General features: G+C 37.3%; 1 protein-coding gene and 1 long non-coding RNA gene across 6 annotated transcripts; one reads left to right on the forward strand and one right to left on the reverse strand.

Moving 5' to 3' along the window:
* Positions 1–42: 42 nt before the first annotated feature.
* Positions 43–23,872, reverse strand: LOC111269716 (E3 ubiquitin ligase RNF121). 5 transcript variants are annotated; one of them, XM_086972209.1, is made up of 6 exons: positions 23,729–23,872; positions 23,131–23,267; positions 4,098–4,286; positions 2,536–2,678; positions 1,655–1,853; positions 43–1,530 (listed from the first exon to the last, which is right to left on the reverse strand). In XM_086972209.1, exons 3-6 carry the CDS (start codon positions 4,277–4,279, stop codon positions 1,005–1,007), a joined length of 1,050 nt encoding a protein of 349 aa, XP_086828335.1. In that variant the 5' UTR covers positions 4,280–4,286; positions 23,131–23,267; positions 23,729–23,872; the 3' UTR covers positions 43–1,004. The 5 variants fall into 5 exon arrangements, with proteins under 5 accessions (XP_086828335.1, XP_086828334.1, XP_086828336.1 ...); XM_086972208.1 differs by lacking the exon at positions 23,729–23,872 and having other exon boundaries at positions 23,131–23,415; XM_086972210.1 differs by lacking the exon at positions 23,729–23,872 and having other exon boundaries at positions 4,098–4,283; positions 23,131–23,414.
* Positions 4,113–21,811, forward strand: LOC147752211 (uncharacterized). The gene is made up of 2 exons (XR_015314677.1): positions 4,113–4,188; positions 20,845–21,811. It is a non-coding gene; the product is annotated as an uncharacterized LOC147752211 (long non-coding RNA).
* Positions 23,873–24,458: the final 586 nt, after the last annotated feature.

The raw sequence follows: 24,458 nt of genomic DNA on the forward strand, positions 1-24,458 counted from the left end.
TTTCATGCCGCACACAGTAGTTTCAACAAAGTGTACCCAACATTTCTATTCTATTTATTTATTTACAGAACAAAAATATACGTTAAATACTAATACTAATCTCTTCCTCACCTTCTGTCAGCATAACATTACATTCGCTCAGGTATGTCACTTCGCGCCCTATATGTCGTGGATGGAGCGCTCACTCGGCAAGACATTGTCTAACTAACCTATACTTACAAGGCAAATTAAGGCGGGCGTATTCTTTCTACGTATTTGTAACGCCTGCATTAGGTTTGTTTGTGCTCTTGGCTTTGTTTTGAGTCAGTGTATTGTAGACCCTTGTCTATAGAATTGCTTCTATTAGCCACCAAATAGTTAATATTGGTGCTATAATCTTCTTCACTATTTAATCATAAACCGTGTTACAACGGTAAACTATATAGGAGCGTAATTATTCTGCAAAGGAGTACCATTTTATCATATTTTAGGTATCGGTTGTTTTCTTCTTTTTATAGAATTCTTGAATTTCCTCTTGTCGTTGTTTAGTGGCTCACTTTAAGTCTCTATGAGTGACCCGTCGTCTCCCCTGATATTTTGAATATACAACATAGGAATACCTGTGCTGGTTTCCCTCACGACCAAGTAACAAGTTCTAGGTCGGATAGATGGCCACACATGAATGCGCCCGCCTTAAACAGTATCTAACAAGGCTGGCGAAATTTTGCGGAATTAGTTTTTTAAAGATTCACATCAACCATTCTTATTTACTTTCACATTATAATGACTAATATATATATATATATATATATATATTTCCATACTATAGCATAGCTGCTTTCATGCATTCAACAATGCTGCTTTTCTTAGCGACAACAATATCCGATATATTTACAGTAAACTCGCATCCTATGCCATTTACAGGGTCCGCTATTTATGATGACTATCCCAGTCGAGACAACTTGTACGGATACCTAAGGCCCACAATGATTTAGTTGCTTGTTTTTATTGCTTGTTATTCCATTCTATTCAAATCCCATATACCAGTTAAAACCCTGACTTGCCCCTAAAATGATCGGCTGCCACACGAGCAGATATCGAATAAAGTCTAAAAAATGTCCATAGATGACATGCGGCTTTTCCCAGGGATTTTTAAACAACCGTTGAAGATCAACCTTTTCATTGCAATAAGGACAGGTTTGTTTTTTGCCGACGACACACCACCCTCGAATGCAAAATTCGTGAAAGGAATGTGAACAAGGTAATGTGTATCGCTCTTCCACAACGGCGTCCTCATTCTTTGTTACAAGTATTTTCTGTGCGCAGACGGCACACATATCGGCATCAAGTGTTCGATATGGTACTCCACTGTCAGTGTAATATCCTATCGTAGCTGCCATCTTGTTAGTGACAACTTCGGCGATATCACGACCGAGCACACCGTAATAAGTCCCATAGAAGAATATCAAGAAACCTGTGCCAAAAGCCGTTTCCAATGACATCAAAAACAGCGGCGAGAAGCCTAGTAATGCCGACAAAAGGACCATATACCTGAAACGTCATACCGAAGGAGCTACCTTTAAATGAAATATACATAAATGTCTCTTAAATAAACATTTCAGAGTACACGGAATCTTGAAGTGCAAGGAAATCGATTGAAAGCAGAGGTATTTACCCCAGGACACCGAGCCCAACACTTTGTAGATGAACCGCGTAGAACCACTTATAAACCCAGCGAGGGGTGGTACGAGCGATGGGCTTTCGGAAGGCCATGCGCATTATCAAACCAGTGATTGCCGAAAAAATTGTCCAGACGAATACGAAACGCCAATAGCCCGAGTGAATCGAAACGATGCACGGAATACCCCAAAGACCTGTGAAAAAAAGTAATAAGGATTTTGCTAAAATCACATTTTTTGCGCTCTATTACACGTGTGTTTTGCTTAGATTTTAAGATATGAGAATCTTTGCAGAAGCAGAAACAGTGGGGTCTCTATATATAAATATATAGGCTTTTACCACAGAGCATCAAATGATTTCTTTTAGATAAATAATTTTAGTAGACTGTTATATTTTTTTTAATTAAGCACATGGACCAATGAATATAGTATCTTCTTTTCAAAATCTGACGCGAAATTCGCTTCTAAGAGCATATTAAAAACAAGGTTGTAGTATATCAGATTTAAAATTCGAAATAACTTGATAAAAAGTAGATGTACCATATGCCGATGCTAGTATCTGTGTGTCTGCTAAGTGAAAATATGTTCCAATAGATTTGATCAAATATAGGTGTTCACGATGTAGAATACAAAAAAAAAAATCAAGCACGAGTTGTGTGCCATAACAGCACGGTTCTTAATCTAATGGAACTACTTGATAGAACTTAACAGATCAGTTTATATCCGACTACTAGCATGCTCTTATGTGAATTTCTAATTCATCAGTTTGCTACGAAATTGCACTATGATACGATATGCCAACATCCAAAACGGACATAATTATTCATTATGAATAAACATTCAGTAGGATGGAATGAAAGCAGTGAGTTTTACTCACCCCACATTGTGAACTGTCTGTAGGAACTGTAATGCCATTCCTTCCAGAAGACAATTAAAATTTGAGTGACAATTACCGCGACAATTAAAGTGACCCCCATCCAGAAGTGCATCTCATCATGACCCTTATGTTTTTCATGATACCTGAAAAATAATCAATAATAACAGAAAACTCGGCGTAATTTTCGCCTGCTACTGGCATATGAAACTATCTTGCTATACATCTTAACAAAACCAATAAATTCCGATGGTAATAAAATGGCCGCAGAATTTTAAGCATTCTTCCATTGACCTGGAATCAGCGAAATATCGAGTAAGTAGGAAGATGAACTAATTAGGGTATTACAGCACAAGGTTTATCCTCAAGCTGCAAACCTCCGTTTTACCACAGCATTTTAGCCTATTCTCAAACCGCTTAACAAAAACAATTATGAGGCAGTCTGTAATGTTACATACATAAACAAATATAACGTTCTTATTCACTTCTACAATGGATAGTCTGTTTTTTTTAATTAACAAATTTCACATTGTTTACCGGTTCAACCAGTCTCTTCCCCTTGTATTTAACTTCTTGCATTGTATTTAACTGTTGTTTTTTTTCTTTTTCATCTTTGTATTTTTTGGAACTTTTTTTATCCTTATATTTAACTTTTTATTTAACTTATCGCATTGTCTATTTGTAAAAGAAAGCTAAGCTGGAAACGGTCAAATTAGTTTGAAGGAAAAACTGGGCAAAGAACCTCGCAGTTTTTGGAAATGTGCTCATAGCCGTTTGCCACTACTCGTCCATAGCTCCAATGCCAACGGAGGTTTTTCATTTTTACGATTTTTTAAAAGTTTCATCCTTAAAGAGTAATTTTCAAAAATCTTTGCACCATATTTACTTTAAACTAATTAAAGTTGAGGTATTGTATGCTTGGAAATAATAACATTGTAACCGTGAAACGATTATTATTATTAAAAAATTACTACCCTAAGGTTAATATTAAGCAGTTAGTTAGAGTGCAGCTCATCAGGTCAGAGATTTTACATTATCGTGAATCGTTAAGCCACCGTTTATATAGATTTACTCTTTAGAATGGGTTTAATTGTACAAATGCGCGGACAAAAGACTTGAGTTTACAAGTAACAGAAGAAGAAGCAATCAAATAAAAATACGGAGGTATTATTGTGTTTAGGTAGTTAATTTAAGAGTGGCAGTTCTTAATTATCGAATAACTGCAAGAGTATATAGACAGGTATGAGAACTGAAAAAAGGGAAACGTCTATACTGGAAAGCTGGAATACTCGCCAAATTCCCTTGGTACAGTTGATTTTATTTTGTACGGGGATTAAATTTGTATGCTTTGAATATTTTTTATGTAGTATGTATTGTCTCCGTGGTAACGCAGTGTTTGCCTGAAAATACGTGGTCTACGTTTAACTCTGGGCGTAAATATACTTCCTTTTGTGCCGGGAGCCAGTAATCTGAAGTAATACCTAATGAGTCAAGTATCGGATGTAAAGACAAACAAAGTATGCGTTACATCTGTTAATTTCGAAACCTAACAATTCTCCATTTACCTTGCATGCATGATACGAAGTTTGGTGTCATCATCCAAATGTGAAATGTCCTTTGTAGGATCATCGAGGTATTCCTGCGGTACACTAATGTGTAAGTGGCCTCCGACAACATCAAACAACCCGCTTATCAACACTACAGCCGCTGCGGCCGGAAGTGCACACAATAGCTGACAACAAGTCATAGCTCTGCTGCAATCGAGTTAACAGGGTTAGCGTCATTTAACACTAGAATAGTCAATGATGATAATTAGTCGTAAGTCATGTAACCCAGTACATACACACATTTATCTTAAGCCAAACACAAGGATGACAGTGCTTCAACTTTATCAAGCGGAGTTGAATTTAGCGCTAAAGTACACGAAAGGTCATTATCGGCCCGAGGACTGTATTTATATTTCATTCTGATATGTTTGATGCACTATCTCGGTTACTTATTTACATATAGTGAATGTGTAAAGTGAATTTACAAATCGTGCTCGAAGTTGAGACACGGAATTTATTTGCCAAGTCGTCGAACAAAGCCAATGTATCACTCAACTAAAATTCATACACAAAATCCCTGTAGAGTACCTCTTGGCGCTTGCTACTATCTAACTAGCCCATACAAATATAGGATGAGACAAACTGCTATAAAACATTGATGAATAATAAATAAATGTCAGGATCACCTAAGGTCTTTGAAAAAATGCGAGGCAGATGTGTGACATCATCATCACTCACGGAATACGACAAAATGCATAAGAAGTAAATAAGGTCGACAGGGTCGCTAGGACAACTAAAAGGGGCCATGGCGGCGACTGATCGATAACTCCCACGGCAATGTAGAACTGCGGCCACAGCATAATCGGAACACCGAGCAATCCCCACAACACGGTTTAACCTAGTCTACCTCCGTGTAAATCCACTAATCTAAAGTAATGGTACCCTTATTACCATTACTACTATCATTATATTTTTAAGTGATTATATTTTTTGCTTTGAGTTATAGTAACTTCGAATAAATTAAACTTCAACAATAAGGACAAAAAAGACTAATAATAATAATAATGCAGAAGTTAACATCGTCAACGTAATCTTAATAACACAGTATAGAGAACGTGAAATTAAATCAACCTTACGTCACTTATTCTCCAGTTCAGCGGTGTCCGCGCGAGTGCACGTTATGCTCTCGATTTAACATTCTGGTCATTAAGGAACATATCAATACTCGTTGGCCTTTAGAGCCCAGACAACGTCATTAAAGTTATATCATCGAGATCGTAAAGGAATAGGGCTTTAGGTCTAATTAAGATTTTTTTTTAACCAATATTTTCCATTTCGGGTATGGAGTACCCTTTTTGTCTAGAGGTAAGAATAGTGAAATATATATGTATATCTTTCGCCGATTTCTCCTAAGACAAATCACTGCCTTTGTATAATTTAAGACTCAAATAAGATTTTTTTAAATACTTCTTCAATCGAACAAAAAGTCTTCAATCAGGTAGAACTACCTATTAAAGACTAAATTTTAGAAGTTGGATTGAAACCATTACATACAGAATGTATCAAGATAAAAATATGTTGTCCAGTTAGGCATGAATGCTTCGTCCTACTTCTTTGTAAAGTGTTCGAACGAACTTATCATAGACATTATATGAGCACAACTATGCCTATAACAAACTGTACGAGCATAACGTATGGTTACTAGTTATATTAATGCTGATACAGAGAGAGCTACCTGCTCTATAATTTGTTGTTTTAAATAAACTTGAATTTGTCAACAATGATTTTGCAATGATCCCCAAATCATGTCGAATAATTCAACACGTATTACGAAATATAGACTTTAAATAGTAGAAAAAAACTCACTCTGTAGAATCTATATATAGAGAGTATTCCACGTCCTCAACCAAGAACCGACTGTTTTGAGAAAAAAGCGCAAGCACACCTCTATGGGACGAGAGGGTGGAGCACTGTTACCGGAAACACTGACAACACTTTTCCGATTACTTGGAACAATACAGTTACTGTTAAAAACAGAACCTTCACCTACGTTAATTTATGGAGGCGACAGTACAAATCGGCCCACCGATCTAAAGTATTAGTTGTTATTAGGAGGGCATTTTTATCTACAAGACTAGACAGCCGAATCTCACTGAAGAATACGTTCAGAACGAACCCATGTAAGGCGCCATCTTGAAAATGACAGCAGCCGGATTTGAATATAAACAAAAGTATTCCAGTTACGACAACTGACCCAGTCCATTAAAAACTAAGTATATTCGAAACTTAGGGGAACTCTGGTGAAGGCCATTCATTATTTGCACTTCAATCATTTATTCGAAGTCGGCCTAGTGCAGTAATGATGTTTGTGATTTTTGTCTACTACTGTGCTCGGTTCTAGGCGGTTTCACACGGACAAACCGAAGTAAAGTCGTGCCAATTATTATAGATTTGGGTCAATAGAATCGATTAAATCCACTAAAATTTTTTCAAGTTGTCCAAAGGAAGAATTATACGTTACACAGGAGTCGTGAATAGAAAAAGTAAAATCAATTCGCACAGGAAAATATGTTTTTTTTTTATGTGGAAACCGTGATACGGTCGTAATAATCATAACACTAATCCCTTTTGTCATCCATCTGAAATAAATGTTTCAAATTTTACGTAAAATTGTATCAGACGCCAGGCCTTCAGTAAGGAACATCTAGAGTCTATTTCTCCACACATCTACCATATATATATATATATATATATATAAAGTTGATATTCATTATACCGAGACATGAATATTATTTTTCATACTAATGCATAATATAATGAATATCAACTTTTTGAAAAGCATAACTTGTAGGTTATTATTATATACAATATATAACTTGTTATTATTAAATACTTTATAGATTGCCAAATGTGTCATTTTTAAAGCGCAATTTGGTGTCTGCTTAATTGAAATTGCGGATTAGAACCGGATAACCGGCGCAAGACATGTTTTCTTCAAAAAAGATTTCTAATAATTCTTTTTGATTCTGGAATTATGGATCTGGAATAGTGGATTGACGTTTGCAATCCACTGGGATGTGCACCTCATGATAACACACTGTATTCCATTTACTAAAGACACCGTGAACTGCGAACTTCACAGCTAAAGATCAAAAGTAAACATCCTTAGGTTTCGTTCGTACCAGTTTAATTTAAATAATAAGATAATTCTCATTGTCGATTTCGGAGCAATCGTAAATTATATTCTACGTACCCTGCTATAGATATTTAATCATACGTATCCATAGTATATATACACCGATTATGCAATCCATAAAGGTATACCGGGTGTTCGGAACGTTGACGACATGAAAAATTGGCGAGAGTTTGCAGCTCTAAAATAAACATTCCGTGCGTTTATTTTCATTCTTGGTTTTCTAAGTAATATTATACATATTACTTAAAATAGAGGCAGAAAAAAATATAATTAAAGCAGATTAACTCAGAAAGCGTCCTTCTCTTACGTTCAAACTCGGTAGAATCTTCGGTGGCCGCTGTAATTTTAGCTTAAGTAGAAGCTTAGAGGGCGTGCCAATTGTGTCTTTATTCATAGGTATTTTCAGTGCTATCGCTAACAAGAAAAAAGTATCGCACCACCTCGACGATAGGTGGCATTGCTTCTACCAGCTTGCATGCTCGCTACTGTATATGAGCTGAACAGATTTGAAAAATCAAGCCTGAGTCTAAAAGATGTTTAACTTAGAATAGACGCAATCTATTAACAACATTTCCATAATGTGACATGCATAACATTATCTTGACGTAAGCAAATATCTATTTTTTTTTAAATACACATGCATATATATTATATAATTATGTATAGTATTTTTAGTCATTGACTTAGCGGCATATGCATAAAATGGAATGACGTTTTCTATGGCTCATAAAGGAAAAGTGTAGGAGGCTATCATACACACAATCATATATCCAAAACGTAATCGCTGTCACTTCATACTGAAACACACAGATGCACAAAGGAATGGCGACGGGGGACAGCTCACGATGTATATGTTTGTATGCGGTTTTTATTGTATCTTCTGAACATGGCTTTAACAGAAAATACTTTCTTGAGTAACTATAAATACGCATCTCTATGATTTATAGCGTAGAAGATATATTGGCGATTCCAATAGTCGCTATTTGGGGGCAGTCATGTTGTTGAACCTAATATATTAAGTTCAAAAAAATCCCGCGCCGTTGCATTGAATAGAAGCAATCTCAACGAATCGGGTTTTTTCAGTCCTACCACACGCATTTTTTTCGCTGTAACGTTGTTACCTACACAAGGCAAATGTTCCAGACTGCATCTTGGTCTCTAAAAAATGTATAGAACTATTAAAGGTGTCGAAGCTACCTAACAAATATTTTTTTCTTTCCCCTTCTTTCTTTTGAATGGAAATTGCACTGGCAGAGCAACACAGTGTTACAGTACACAGATAGGGCAGAAAGCGATATATGTGAAGTAGAGTTTCAAAAATAAGTACAAGAACTAATTACCTAATTTGTCTTTAGCTCTGGTATTTACGTTCTTCTTAGAAGTTGATTTATGGCTGCGTCTAGAATTCTTTTAAGTACCTTTACCTGATTCACAAGTCTGCTTTTTATTTGTTAGTGATCCCAACAATATTAAAAAACTCGACGATATGTGTATTTTTATATTATTTTTTTTAAATTGGCAATTGTATTAGAATGTACATCAGAATTTTTAAAGCTCTGACTAAAGGTTTTACAATATTATTAAGCCAGAATTCCCCACTGATAGTGAATGTATACAAGATCCGGTGAACACGCTAGCTATTCTATCTGGAACATTTGACGCATAGTTTTTTTAAGCTCGCTGTTCGGTAGGACGCAGAGTAAAACTCAGTTGAAAAAAGGTCGCTGATTCCATCTGCGAAGTGCTTTCTTACTCTATGAGTCAAACGGATGTTAGTTTAGACAGTGCAAATTTAAGTTAATTCTGAGAGATTCTTCTTAACTTTAAACTATCTGCAATAAATGAATTTGTAGTCTAAATATTTTAGTAGCATAAGCGTTTCATCGAAGTTTAATGGGAAATTTCTTCATTGTTGTAGGCTATCAGCGATAAACTCGAACGAGCCGTTGGCAATCGAAAGTCTGGGTCTGTTGTATTGAAAGAATTGTCGGTAGACGAAGATCAAGGCCACTCGGCTATCAGCATAGTTTTTGCATTAGGCAAGTAGAATTTTCTACCCTAACGGGGGCGCAATTTTTTGGCTATATATATATATATATAGTTACGAAACCTTAAGACAAAAAAATATACTTCTTAGTGCCTGGCTACAAATAGAGGAACAATTGAATGTAATACTCTTTTCGATTCAACTTGCTTTATTACATATCTAAATACATCAGCCACGTTTGTATTTAATGTCTTAATCATTGTCTGGTTTGTTATCCTACCACAGTACCTATATGTAATGAACACTAATCCTGCATCGTTTTATTGTCCAAAGTAATACCTAATGTCTCAGTTATACCCAGCATTCCAAGTACAAACAAATAACTGGCAGGCCATTTTTTAAGCTAATTAGAGGTGTGAAAAAGCGTGTGCCTCTCCAGGGACCTGAGTCATGTGAACGCAGATTCAATCACTGGGAATCTTCGCGGATTCGATTAGTTTAATTCATGTAGGTATACCCCTGTAGCTTTACATTCAGGAGTGTAATTGAGTCACCTCAACTCATGAACCGAGTCGAAAAATAATAGAAAACTGCGAAATAAATTTGCCTATTCTTGGAAGATAGCAAACACAGTAGATAAAATGGCGCGAAAAATCAAGTTTAGATGGCGAACGATTTGTTGCTGAAACGTTACAATGTCGTATAGATTTAGCAAATCGTATCGTCGTCAGACACTTGGCTATTGATCTTGAATCGTAGTCTATAGTAGTTGATGCTTGCACTGTTCTAAAAACAGAAAATACGCATTTTAATTATTTGTTATTGGATGGCTTTCGCGGACAGGGTTTTTTTCGTATAAGAAGTAGTGCATATCACACATCTCCATTAAACGTGTCCACCATCCTAACCGGGTAGGAAGAGAAAGCAAGAAACAATTAGGTTCAATTTTTTTCTCGATTCTAATTGTCGCCGTTTAAATAATTGGCATTGTATCAATATAATAGCCAGAAATGGCAAAATCTATATCCATATATAAAATATAACGAGCACTTTCTATAGATGCGATTCAAAGACCCGAACATCCCACGCATTGTGATGATTTTGTCCCGGTTCCATAGGGATAAGTAATGGGCCACGCTAAGTCAACCGATAATCATACTTGAAGGCACAGTCAAATTTCGGGGTTTGTTTAGGTCCTCCAAGGCCCTGGTATATTTTTAAATATTCGCGTCTTCATTTCCTTGATTGGCATAACGTCCACTACACAGAACGGACAGCAGTAAAAAACAGGTATTGTAATAAATTTCATTATTCAAATTCTATTTTTCTATTGTGACGAAAGTTAGAAAAGTTAGCATTACGGAAATTATATTGCTCTAAAATGAAATATGTCACAGATTTGCAGGTTCCAGACAGTAACTCAGTAATTTTTCAGAATAGTTGTTTTTCGTGTGAGTAAAGTCGTCAAAGTTCACTCATACGAAAATACTCAATGCTCCGCATACAAAACATTTCTACTAAATTTGAATTTGGGTTCATAGCAAATCAAAGGTCCTAAACATGCAAAGGCTCAAAAACGCCGAAAAATTTCAAAGACCTATCGTTGAGGTCGATTTGGGCAGTTAATATCCTCCTTTCCAAAAAGGCGGTTAATTTCTGTATCGAAAACCTAGGAATATTAAAATTAGCTTTTTGAGTCGTTTTGATAAGTTTTCAACCTCTCTAAATTTGACCCCCATCGAAGATCCTTGGTTCGTCTCAAAAATGTCTTTCTAGTGGCTTTCAAATGCCGCGTGAAAACTGGCAATAATATAGACCGATGATTGTAGAGAAAAAAGGATTTTTAGTCTGTGCAAGTTCGTCAAGCGCGAAAATAAATAATAGTTGACCACTCCTTAAATTTCGAAGACAACGCCCTCTTCAAATAAGCATATATATATATATATATATATATATGATGCAACTGCTCATTTATTCACCTTTACAAGAGCTAGCATTTAATTACTTGAATTACATATATTTCGCACAAGGAACCTGACATATTACATTATACCATATATATGACAGCTTCACGAGTCGATCTAAAGCTAAAAAACATAAGATAGTTTCTAAAGTAATCGACCTAAAATTCATAATTCCAAATAAAATTATTAAGGACCTGCCAATGATTGAGTGAGACTCCGATCTTTTTTACCAAGCTAGGCTGCTCACTTGTGAGCATCAAGAGCCATACCATATATATGAGCAAATCGCAAACTTCCCTAAATTATTCATGAAACTCGTGTACTCTATATAGACGAGAGTGGAAGTTGTGAATTAGATAACGTATCAGTACATGTTTGTTAGACTGGTCAAGTCCTTTTTAGGCTTTACGCAAATAGTAGCGTCGTCTCCAGTAAATAGACAAGCCTGTTGCGAATAGTCAAGTGTGATCGTAAGATTATCGAAAAATAAAGCCTTTTTCTGGTTCAGTTGCTCGAGACTCTCCATAGTGATATTTTTCCGAATTATTCTTATAGCGTATGTGGAAACGGGTACAACTTTAATTCGAAATTTCACAAACCGGTTGACAGGGCAGTTGCTGGAGGGTAAATATCGTAGATAAGCTATCAAAATATTTTTCTGTGATATGCTGAAAGAAACTATTGCCGCTATAAAAAAGCAGCAGTCAAGTTAAGGCAGGTGACATGTCAATAGTCCTCTACAAAGATATCGTGTACTACAAGCCACACCTCATTACCTCTCCTGGATTTCATTATCTCGGTTTTCGTTAGCTTGATGGTCAAACTCAACTTAAGATGGCAGAATGTAACTTGGCGTAGACCTGCTACACATGAAAACGACTAGTTCCATAAAAAACAGAGCCATTAGCATAAAGGCTAATTTACGTCATTTCACAGATTCACCTATTTTGTCGGGCAGATCACATTTACCGGATTGAGGAAAGAAGAAGGCTTTAGCTAGAATTCTGAGCAACACCTGCAGTCTGAAAGAACACTAGCAGCTCCGACACCCATTGTCGATTGTCAATTTGTTTTTGTGGAGTATCGCCAGTATTAAGTACGTTGAAGGGAATGCCAACGTTGGCTCGAGTGTTAGTTAAATTCTTTGGCGCATACTCGAAAGCTGCGAAGTGCACAGACATTGTATAGGTATATTGCCGAGGTGTACTTAGAGCTCGCTTGATGTCGGTCACTAGCATCTTGCATGTCACAGCGATCGAACAATTCCTTCTGATTTCGTTTTTTTTTTTCGGGTATTGCACTAACACTCTAACAATGTGTTTAGCTGTGCTCATTAACAGATACAAGAGAAATTTATAGCAGACCCTTTTCTTAGCGATCTAATTCCACGACGTCGGTTGGCTCGGCTCGCCTTTACTTTTGGGGGTAACGAGCAACGTTGTACCGCACTGTTGAAGAGGAAGTGGTCTAGCGTCGCACTAGTTCTATGGCGGCCTTAGATTCAGAATTCTGTTCGCTCCAGCTGCCTTCGTTAGAGGTAAACGGTTGCTCCTGACGTCGTACGTTTCGTTCAACAGGTGTTTGTTCATCCTACGCTCCCTGAGACGCAGGGGTGTCATTAGATGAGAACACTCCAACTGAGTGTTCGATGTATTATTGCCAACAGCCGACAAGATGTTGTGTGTAGACTCCAACATCGGTCATGTTTGGCACTGAGAGAATCTCACGAGCCTATTACGCGAGTTTCTTCGTGTCCTGTTTACGCGGGAAAGACTTATATTTACTAGCGAATGATGGCCACAAGGGAACCTTGGGATCTAATTCGACGTGCGCATTCGAAATGCGCATATGGAGCTGTCCTTTTTCAGAAAGAGCGTAATTCCTACCCATGTATTTGATTGAATCCCACCTCGCGTTCATTGTATGTGGCAGAGTTTCCTGTTGGGCCGACAAAAACTGGTATTGTCTTGACATTGACCACTTAGCAATAATGCTCCAGGAGCCTATTTTGCGGAACTGGCAAACGTGTGGAAATGCGAGCGTTAGACGAAGTTTCCTGCCACGATGGTGGGAGCACCAAAAGTAAGGTTGATGATAGCTTTTGGGCCGCCGACAAGCTTCTCTAAGGCTCAGTGTGTACTTCTTGCCATTAGTCGCACGTACCCCGCCACAAATCGTATCATCGGGTCCAAACGAGGCAATGACGTCCTCTTTCATATGCGCGGGGGTAACGTCTCGACCCTGTAATTATAAAACGCTCACCCTATATATGGTAAAACGTATGATACGTAGATTCAGCGCTTTCTGTCGACTGAACTATATATATATGCAATATGACAAATCTTTTTGTCATCTATGAATATAGCCGCAGTAGGGAGTGAATCGAAGTTCAAAATGGAACTGACGTGAGCTCAACATACAGTTTAGAAGTGAACGGTAAACTCTATAGTATACATGTCTCCGTGGCTAGCTCGTTTCCAATTGGCCGCTTAATTCCGTGGAAGACAGATCAAATTCGCGTATTTACAAAGAACCCCATTGGGTGACACTTGGGTTGCTTAATGTAAGCGCGCAATAACCTATATAATATTGAATTACATAATGTTGAGCTATATTTACTGACGATACATTAGAAACATATTAAATTAGCGCGATGACTCCGCGGTTTTGACAAATAAGTTGATAAATAGTGCGACTATAGTGTAGTAACAATAACCAGCACAGAGCAGATCTCAATTGCGTTAATACTTTGACGTACTGTACAGTCCGAATCGCGCACTTGGTCATATTCGACAAATGGAAGCGATTACACAACAACGTAATTCCCGTATGATCGTGGACTTTGTGCGTATATATATATATATATATATATATATGGATTGTACAACAAACGTAACGATAGTAAATTACCCAAGAGAAACGGCTTTGTTATGGGATTATATAATGCATAGTTTTTATACAAGCCGAAGACTTCCTACGGTTATTTTCTGTTCTGACAGATTCTGCCAGGCGGGTACGTCGTTTCATTGTTTTTCAGCATCAGTGCTGAATTGCATACGTTGAGGATTCTTTAGTGAGATACAGTCCGTCTCTCTTTACGAACAACGTAGCTGTTATAACAGTATATTGATTTTTGATGATAATAAGTGACTGTAACAGGCATCGTTTAGTAGCTCAGAGCTTACAGTTTGTTTAGTTGAAGAAATAGCCGACCACATTTTAACTTTCTTCGCGTTGGGACCACGCTTTGGTATCAACTAATAGGTGTTTGCAAAGCAGCGTGTTACAATAACCGAAGACTTGGCGTTATTTCAAAGTAATTACGAGAAATCTAACTTTGACTGTTACGACGCTTCTTACCGCGTTAATCACATATTATGAGACTCGTTAAACTGGGAGTTAATGACTGCTTTATAAACTGAATCAGAAGTATATGACGAATCAACGTTTGTTAGTGACTCGTTAAATTTTAGATAGATGTGCTTTTTAAGTGTGGCTAAAAGTTCTTCCCTCGGTTCTTATGTTTTTATTCTCGATTTAAACAGTTTTGAGCCAAGGTTTAACATTTTATATTGATGACTCAAAGCTGAGCGATCCTTCTACGGTGACAGCGATCGTTTGCGACTACGACAGGAAATCGAAGCGTATATACGCAATATTGGGCCACTGATATGATACCTCAGTCACTTTAAAAGTGTATGGCTACACGCTCTCACAAACGGCCTCATAATTATAAATAATAAATTATGTGACTGTGACTGAATTAAACTCGGTGCAAGATCTATAAGTCACAATATTGTTGGAGTTCAACTTAAATCTCCATGTGATCCAGTTAATAGTTGGATTAATACCAATTACAGTTGATCTTCTTTTTGGATGCGTTGAAATTAAAAAAATCAGCAAGTCTTGGAATTCCTTTGTCTCTCTCTTTTTATGTTTGCCGAGCGTATGTAACGAAACACTGATGCTATTATGCCACTGAACGGTCGTTTCGCTCGTAGGGTAGCATTTAGATGCGACGTAGATAGAATTAGCCTATTTCTTCGACCGATATTTGAAATACATTCTATGTTTCGTAAACTCCAATCATCTGCTAATATATCAGACTCCTTCTCCGCACCAGAGAGAAGATAAAACCGCTAGAAGTGATCGAAATTCAAAGGCTAAATAAGACGTTTGCATAAAGAGCTGTCCGGAGACTCTGACATAATGTTAACATTATTATTACTTGGACTGCCAAAATACTCGCCTAATAAACTTCAGGGCACATGAGGCAAGCTAGGCTCGAAACAAGACGTACACGCACCTCATGTGTACGCCGTTTAATGACAGTACTGAACATAATCTCGAAATATCTACAAAATCTATTACAAAGATAGGCAGATTACAAACTGTCAAGCAGCATTGCTGGGTTTGTAGTTCGAAACTATTCAAAATATATAAAAAAGGACCTGTGGCGCGTTACGTAGTTAAAATTATATATGTACATTCTGAAAATGTCCTGTCGCGCGTAAACTTAACTACTTAGATGTAGTTACCGGCTGTAAGATATCCACAAGTATATTTCTCTATTATGAAAAAAGACTAAGAGCCGTAAATACAACGTTTGAAACTCTGAATTTGTTATAGAGCATTTGTCTTTGGTTGTTTGGGAAAAGGAGCAAAGTTTAGACTTCGCAATGTTTTGCTAGTGCGAGGCCTAAAAGTGCTGAAAGTATTATGGAAGCTTTCGGCGCCGACACGGTACATCAGGATCAGTAGCGACCTATTCCTTTTGAGCTGGTGTTTTTTAACGATGCTATGTAGTATAGACTGTAGGGGATCACTGAATTTGTTCGTCATCCTAAAAAAATACACAAGCGTTCTAAGACTGCGTTACCCAACAGTACACTTAGAAGCAGAACCATCTTATATCTTATCAGGAAGGATTCGAATAAAAGTAATGTTAGATTAGGTAAACTTACATGTATTAAACGACCCAAACGAAGTATAGATACTTCGCTTATGATTTAATAAGGCTAATATGGATTTATAATATTACTATCATTTACCTTGACGTTAATTTTATGTGTGTCTTTTTCATTTTAACTCTCAGAACCTAGGAGCTAACTAAACTGCTCCCTTTGTCGTTTTAAAGATGGATGGAGCACTAGCTCGTTGAATCTTCGGTTAGATTCGATAGGATGATAAACCAAAGGGTGCTTTCTCTTTCGTAGCCACCCATAATCGGTTATTTATGCCTCACTTATCCCATCCCTATCAAAAAGTATTATAAGAGCATCAGGGAATGACATATTTTAAATTAACACGAATCAGACAAAGGGTGCCGACGGTACAACTATGGGCGTGGTCATTATAGGAGTAACGTTTTATATTTAACCTTACTGAACTATCTGTAGTAGTAGCGTTGTGTCTATCCAGATGCTCTAGCGTTGCCTTCGTCAACATTTGTCATTTGGTGAGGTTTCTGTCAACGTCGAAGTGAAAGTTGGCGTTTCATAATATTCGCTGGCTGATTTTTAGCCGAACCGGGATACACAAGATCGATTTTGCAACATTCACACTTTTGTTGTTTCCGCGGATTTTCTATGACTCTACGTCTACAGATTTAATACTTAAGTGGAGCCATTTGCATCTGTTCAGTATATGAAGGCTTTCGGTTCGGCCTCTGAACCATCCCAGATTTTCGTGATCTTAACCCTCTCAACATCGTCATTATAGCGCCGCTGCAACAACAATTACCGCAAGCGCGATCACCCGGGACCTGAACGACAGAAAAATACTACGTTTGATGATACTCGGTGTTAGCCTACAAAACGTTACGCGTTGCAGCGTTACATGAGTTAGAAATAAGTTCTTTGACAAAACGAACCAAATGTTTAAATAAGGTAAGAGTTATTTTTTTTTTTTTTTTGTATATGAAAAGTAAATTCTTGTGTCATAACACGAATGAAGCGGGCATATGACACCTGATAAATGTAGTCGTACTGATTTAGCCAAAGCTTACCATGGAAGGCACTTAATCATTGTGACAATACGTCGTTGACAAATACTCTTATTACAAATAAATACGCTTGAGATTTGTAGAAATAAGTCTTCGATAGAAAAAATGACGTTATTTCTAATTTGATTCTTCTCCAATGAATGTTAAAATCGAGCATTTCAAATGTACATTTTAGTTGACGCTCTATGACAGTCACATTAAATGTCGACGAAAATTTTTTCGATATCAAGCCTACGTTCACTTACTATTTCCTAGGCAATTTAATTTAAATGTATCATTAGTGAAATCGAGTATTTTAGCAACCACCAGCAAAACGATGAGCCAAGATAATAAGTTTTCTTTTACGATCTGCTATCCGAAAATGATTTGCTTTTTACAATCGTGGTGGAATTGACGATTCGATTAATCCGTATATGAAAGCACAGATATATCGGAAGAATTAAAAAAAAAACCTATATATTGTTATTAAAGTTGGTTTCTGTTTAATGATCTACTTAGGGTAAGAGGTTCACGATGAAGTAACCTGTTGTCTTTTATATTACTCGCTGACACTTACTGCAGTATTCGATACTTTAGGTCATTCGTTACTTCACAGATATCACAACCGTTCCCGAAAGGCAACGTTGAATTTATTGACGAGTACATCCAACTGAAACCATAAATCGTAAAATCAGCCCTTGTCTATTGAAGGAAAACATTTTTGAAAGCTTCGTCATTTAGGTGGTTGTCAAGTGATCGTTGATACGGTTTTTGATATTAATATAATTCTTTTTCTTTTTTTTCCGACGGTGTGAAACTCGTGATGGCAAACGCTGAAAAATACTAGTATAACTATACTGTGTGTGTGTGTGTGGGGGGGGGGGGGGTACTTATAACATGAGCGTCATAATAGAAGGAACATGAAAATCTCTTATAACAGCAACGAACATGTGAATATGATTTCAGAAGCTAAAGTAGAAACGCGATCGTTTAGAAAGGGTTACCGGTTTAAATATAGACAGTCTCGTCAACAGACGAAACGCCAGCCTAATAATAAGATAGGACAACTTTGGACTAGCATGGCGGCTGAAACGCCACGATAATAAAGACGAAAAGCGATCTACAAAGCGACAAAGAATCCTTTCCCTCTCTACTATTGCTACTATTCTCCCCCGTTAGCCCGCTTCCCTTCGGTCCAGTACGTTGTCCTGCTAATGCTGCTGCCGCTGCAGAGCGTCGCCGGTAGCATCAGTCGTCTGCTTAACAACGGACATCGTCATCATGAATAGAAAACGAGGTGGTCCTGATGCGGACACGCGACCGCGCACACATACAGACACATACGGAAACACTTACAATAAACGACATACAAGGAGCAGCGGAGCGGATACAGGTGCATAGATCCATCTACATGGAGGATGAAGCACATCAAAAATCGAAAGAACTATCACGCTATTATTTCACAGCTGTTTCTGCTTCGAGGCATGACACCATTGTAATTCGCCTCTTGACATCGTCGCGTCGCGTCAACCATTGTTAAAACAGAATCATCGTCAACGTATAGAGTAGCCCGCAGAAGCATTTTACTGCCTGGGTATTTCAAACAAATTCGTCTAAATGCCAAAAACAGGAAAGCAATTGATTATGATACAAAGGACTTTTTCGGAATAAGCAACTATTTTACGCAAAAAAAAAAAATTAAACTGACAATAATATGTACGTGAAAATACAAAAACATTGCATTTCTAAGTATTTGTCGACAGACAAATGTACAACTATTTCACACACAATTTCAGCCTTCAAGAGCCACCATGGTATTAAGTCAGGAACGCAGCGTAAACATATATGCGAGCTTATCGCCATACTTTTGGTCCATAATGGAAATCGCAGCGCGAAAAACTAAAAAGGCTAACAATACCTGGGGAAATTTATATTGCATTGTAGCCGTGTGATGAAAATAATATATTGCGCCAAATGTGGGGCGAAGATCTTCGTTAACGCAGTTAGTCATTGAACGATTCGACACAAAACCTTAACAAATGATTGAACACGTAGACCATTTCGATGTTTCTACAATGTAAGACTGAAAAGAAAAAGCTCCAAGAATTTTGAAATTGTTAACAGTTATCGGTTTACAGCTCTTTCAGCCGTTGCCTAAGGTATTCGCAGAAGAACAAGCGATCGTAACCCGCTGCCTCGCATTAACTTTCGGCTACATACGAAAAACCCAAAAAGTGACTCTAGTTCTCAATTCTTAATAGAACAAGTTGAGTTCTCTTTTGGAACGTATCACTATCTGCCACGGGATCTAACTTCATTGCTAAGTAGAACAGAAAACTCTAGCAGTTTCTTTCTGTTTTTGTCGTCTATCAAAAATTTAATACACCGTGCAAAGCCTGTTCGGTAGAATAACGTTCATGTTTATGAATTATGTACGTCGACTCCTCACTAGCCATTCAGTGATCTCTAAAACTCCTACTGTTCGATTTCTGTAATTTTGATTAGCACTCCATGTTTTGCAATAATAAAGATCGAAACGATCGAGATCGTTTGTAGCTTTCGTGGTCCTAATTCGCGGAGCGCGTAGCCAACCTGCCGGCAAGACTCACCCTAGATTTTCCGCATTGACCTACCTTCGTCACATAGCCGCAGTATTAGTTGCCATTAACATTCGTTTTGTTTGGTCTCTAGCGACTCTGGTTATCTGCGATACTGGGTAGAAAAAAACATGGCAAACGGCAAGTTTACACGTTTTGTGCCATACCTTTGCGGTTGCATCACAACGATTCTAAGTAAATGTCAGGATCGACATCTCGATCCATAAACACAAAAATATTTCGTGTTGTATACGTAAAGTACATGTTTCTGTCGGTTCATTTCTTTATAGAATATGCTTTTACTGATTACTTCCTGTTTTATCACTCAGACAAATTATCGGAAACGCCAACGTGGCCAAATGGTTTCAGAAGGCACTTTACATATGCAATTTAGAAGGTTTTGCTTGGATATATAATCTAATTGTATCACAACAAGCAAACAGTCTTTTTAGCAGTGCAGTATGGACACGCTGAATTGTGGAAGAAGTTGTCATACCCAAAAGACTAGTATCAAAGATAATCTAAGACAATTTGTCTCCAAGTTAACTGACCTACTCTGGCAAAAATATAGAGCATAACATGAATGCATCTTAAGCGCTCTATATCGGAAAGTATATATATATGTGGGTGTATATTTAGAACATCATATCTGGCTCTTGTCTGATTAAGATTGGCGAAATGGTAGTAACGGTTGTATACCATTTTTCACTTGCAGTATGATCTTTTTTGTCGAGTAATTGAGTTGAGAATATAGTTACATGGCATTTCTAGTGTAATGTAATAGTTAATGTATTAAAAGGTATTATATGTTAAAAGTTAATGTAACGTATTAAAAAAAATCGCTTAATTATTTCCTTGCACCTCTTAATGAACATTGCTTGTATGTTACTGAACGTTAACCGACGTAATTTTTCTCCTAATCCTGTACGCTGGCAACATAGTTATTTTTGAAAGCAATCGAAAGAATTTTATTGAGGTAATATAGCCTAGTTAACGCTTGCGGGTCTTGTATCAGTAAAACTCGGCTTAACTGCTAAGTCTGACAGGCATGGAAGCGATGGAGCTTAGGAGAGAAAAGTGGACTGCTTTCCAGGATGACTTTTCCATTACGTGGCCGCTATGTAAACAATTTTCCCTACGCCGGGCTAGTTCTTTTTCTCCACGGCAGAAGTTTTTCGTCGCTCGCCACAGACAGTCGCAACGAGACAATCGTAGTGATGTTTGTACCATCAAGATTCTCTCTTCTCAGTCCCCACCGCTCTCTATCCGACTATACTTTCTCAAAATAGTTCAGCGGCAGCCTAGGGCATCGAGGTCACATGGGAAGACCCATTTCCTGCAAACTTGTAGAAACTACATCGGCTCAAAGCTGCCACCGATCTTAATCACGTTCTTGGGCTCTACCGCACTGCACGGCACGAAATCCATTAAGCTACCTTCTCTGGGACATTTCTATTCATCGATGACCTCAAATGACATTTCAAGTAACGGCCTACAGCTGCCTCTTTGTTACTTGGGAGGGCAAATGCGCGAAAGTGGACATAGCATTCTACGAACCTAAAACTACGTTAAATCATGCATGGATGATACTGAACCGTTCAAACAACCAGTTATAAATAATTACGGTGTGCATAACCTTCACTATATAATATATTCAGCGAATTTTCGGTATCTCAGATACAGTATTGTAGAACTAAGTGCCTCAGTTTCTATATGAGATCGAAATTTGAGGAAATCTAGCATCGTAATTACTTCAAAAATATATTTTTCATCTTTTCCGAATTGTCTGCAAGAGTACAGTTATAAAAAAAAAAAAAAAAAAAAAAAAAAACTGTCATGTAATAGTCACTGTTCTCTGTTTAACAAAAAAGTGAAAAAAAATTTACTGAACTGAATCATCTCGTCAAGAGAAAAGACAGCGCCCCAGTGATAGAACCACACGACCGCCTGTTTTATATATTAATTATTTCCTTTGTAAATATGAAATAAATAATGGTTCGTTCTAGCTGCGTGTATTAAATTATGCTTTTTCTGTATTTTGCACTGTTAGAAATATTTAAGTTAAAATTTCTTATTAGTATTGCACAGATATATCTTATTATTCTATCGGCGTAGTACCTGAATTATACTTAAAAACTTTGAATTTCCTTAGAAGATAAGTAACCTGAATCGATTTCAACAGGTCTCTTGTGTGGTGTTCTAACATTTATGAGCCCACGAGAATGTCATTACGTACTGGCTTATTTAGATAGAGTGTGCAAAATGTTATTACGTCCGTCTTGTCAACACAGACATAATGAGCTAGACGTACTGCTGATAACCAATAAGCATACGACCTGAAGTTAACTTCAAATAAAATGGCGGTTACCTTAGTACACTGTTACATACCTACTATTGTTTCTGTTTGAGATGGACGAACAATTACACATGGTAGCTATAGCGAATTAGGGTTGGTTCGTAAGTGCAAATGCTGAATTAACTAATTTACTTTTAATATTCTTCCGATACATTTTGATGCCACCACAAAACGATCGACAATTATGTATTTTCCCACTGAGTTATAAATTTTATAAGTCAAGCTTTTTCAAATCATATTTAGCAAATTAATTTAAAGAGCATGGCCTACAGCTGTCTAGGTTGTCACGTACGATCAAACTCCTGGTGGTAAGGCTTTCCATGTAGGTTAAGCGACAAAGTTGACCAATATTCATGTATCATTGTAAAATACTATTCTAATTTTGTTTATAGCTCTATGTATCCATTCGCACGATAACTTTAGTGTGTCCGAAATCATTTCAAAATTGTAAATACTTCGTAAATCACGACCCAATTGCTTTCTACGACTATGATTTGACTGACTTCCACCAGAAAATATACTAGAAAAATAACGGATCTAGAAACAAGTATATCGTTTACCAGTGAAAACTAACTATCAGCGGTTTAGTTTTTTCTTCTCAAAGTTATGTGCGCTGAGGAAATCTATCGAAGATTAACAGGAAGCCCTTTAACGAAACGATAACTTGTTACTCTTGCTTTTTTTAACAAGTTCAATTACGAGATTGAAATCAAGTGGAGAGGTAACTACATCTCAGGATCAAGAACGGAAAAAGAACTGTGATGATTACAGTATTTTATCAGCAAAACAAACAATGAGGTGGCGCTCCTTGTGGACTCCGTATAAGGCTTTTCGAAGCAAATATCATGAAAATGCAAGGAAAACATACTTCTCACAAATTAGATCCAAAAGAGATCGAGACACTTGCAAAGTACTCTAGAGGGAATTTGCGCATCTATCACTAGTAAAAAAATCCGTCTGTAGCTTACCGTTAACGCAGATGACGCATGTTCCGCCCCTTAGAAAAAGATCGGACGAAATCAGAAGTGCGGAAAAGATGCAAACGGAAGGTGATGCTCATAGTTGCTGTGCTGTGAATATTAGGAAATCTGTTACGAGATATCACCTGAAAAAGACACCACTAATGCTATCACATATTTCGAATTTGTGAAGAGCTGTATGCACATTTATCCCGGCAGTATACCGGTAGTACATGATATAGCCAGTCGACGATAATGCACGTTTTGTTTGTTCGCTTCAATAGCCGCCTGCATCGAGGAAAACAGATTCGAGAGATAACTTCATTTCTCATAACCTCTAAATTCGGACAAGCAATCGATGACGAAACTAAATACGATAATACAAGTCCACCTGACACAGAGTCAATGCTAGTGCTAAACAAATCCGAACAACCTGGTAAAGTGCTACGTTTCCTACATAAAATTATTTTGATACCTTTTTATTGACAAAAAATTATGTTAAATTTGCGTACGCTGTACAGTAATCAAACTGCATAAAATGTTTCCATCCGAACGGGTCTGAATAAAGAAAGCATATACGATTTGGCCCTGTACCAACTGTACATACCTCAAGCGCCAAGTTCCAGTTATTTCGTTCGAAGTTTTTCACGACGGATTTTATGCATGTGCCCAATATTTTTCCAACCATTGAAAACGTTTTTGAAATTAATGGACCCTCAACTCTGCTCGTCGGCACATCGCCACATTCATTTCGAAGCTTTGAGAGAAACGAAAAGTTCAAGGTTATATTTGGTAAATACGTAGATTGAAGCAGTCCACGTTTCAAGTTTTTTGGCAAAATACTTTGCTTTCCCAAAGCGATATTCTAGCTTGGGCCGTCTTGCATTTTAGACGCTTTCAACCGTACATACTGCGGAACACCAATCTGCCAATGCTCTTTTGTCCGTTGTAAAACCAGTGGGTACGATTGTGCACTTGATGACTCACGTTTTGGTTCCCAAGAACTTCGGCAAAACTACTTATGAGCACTTGATTTCCTTGATAGCACATATGATGCATGCTCCTTAGCATTCGATTTTCGTCTTCTAAACAAATAAACTCCGATTAGAAGTCATTCACTTTAAGGTGCTCACAAAATGCAGTAAACGTTTTAAAACCTGCCATAGAGATATATCGGTGGTTCGACAAAGCTGGTCACGGGTCAAATGTGCCAAATTTCTTTACAATTATCTCAGTGAAATATTTAAAGAAACTTTATTAAAATCTTTTTTTAATCAAAGCCTTTATTTATAGGTATAATGATAGGTATATAAAATATACCTATCAGTCGAGTATGA

The sequence above is a fragment of the Varroa jacobsoni genome, unplaced genomic scaffold (genome assembly GCF_002532875.2).
Source record: "Varroa jacobsoni isolate VJ856 unplaced genomic scaffold, vjacob_1.0 scaffold_1407, whole genome shotgun sequence".
NCBI classification, from domain to species: Eukaryota; Metazoa; Arthropoda; class Arachnida; order Mesostigmata; family Varroidae; genus Varroa; species Varroa jacobsoni.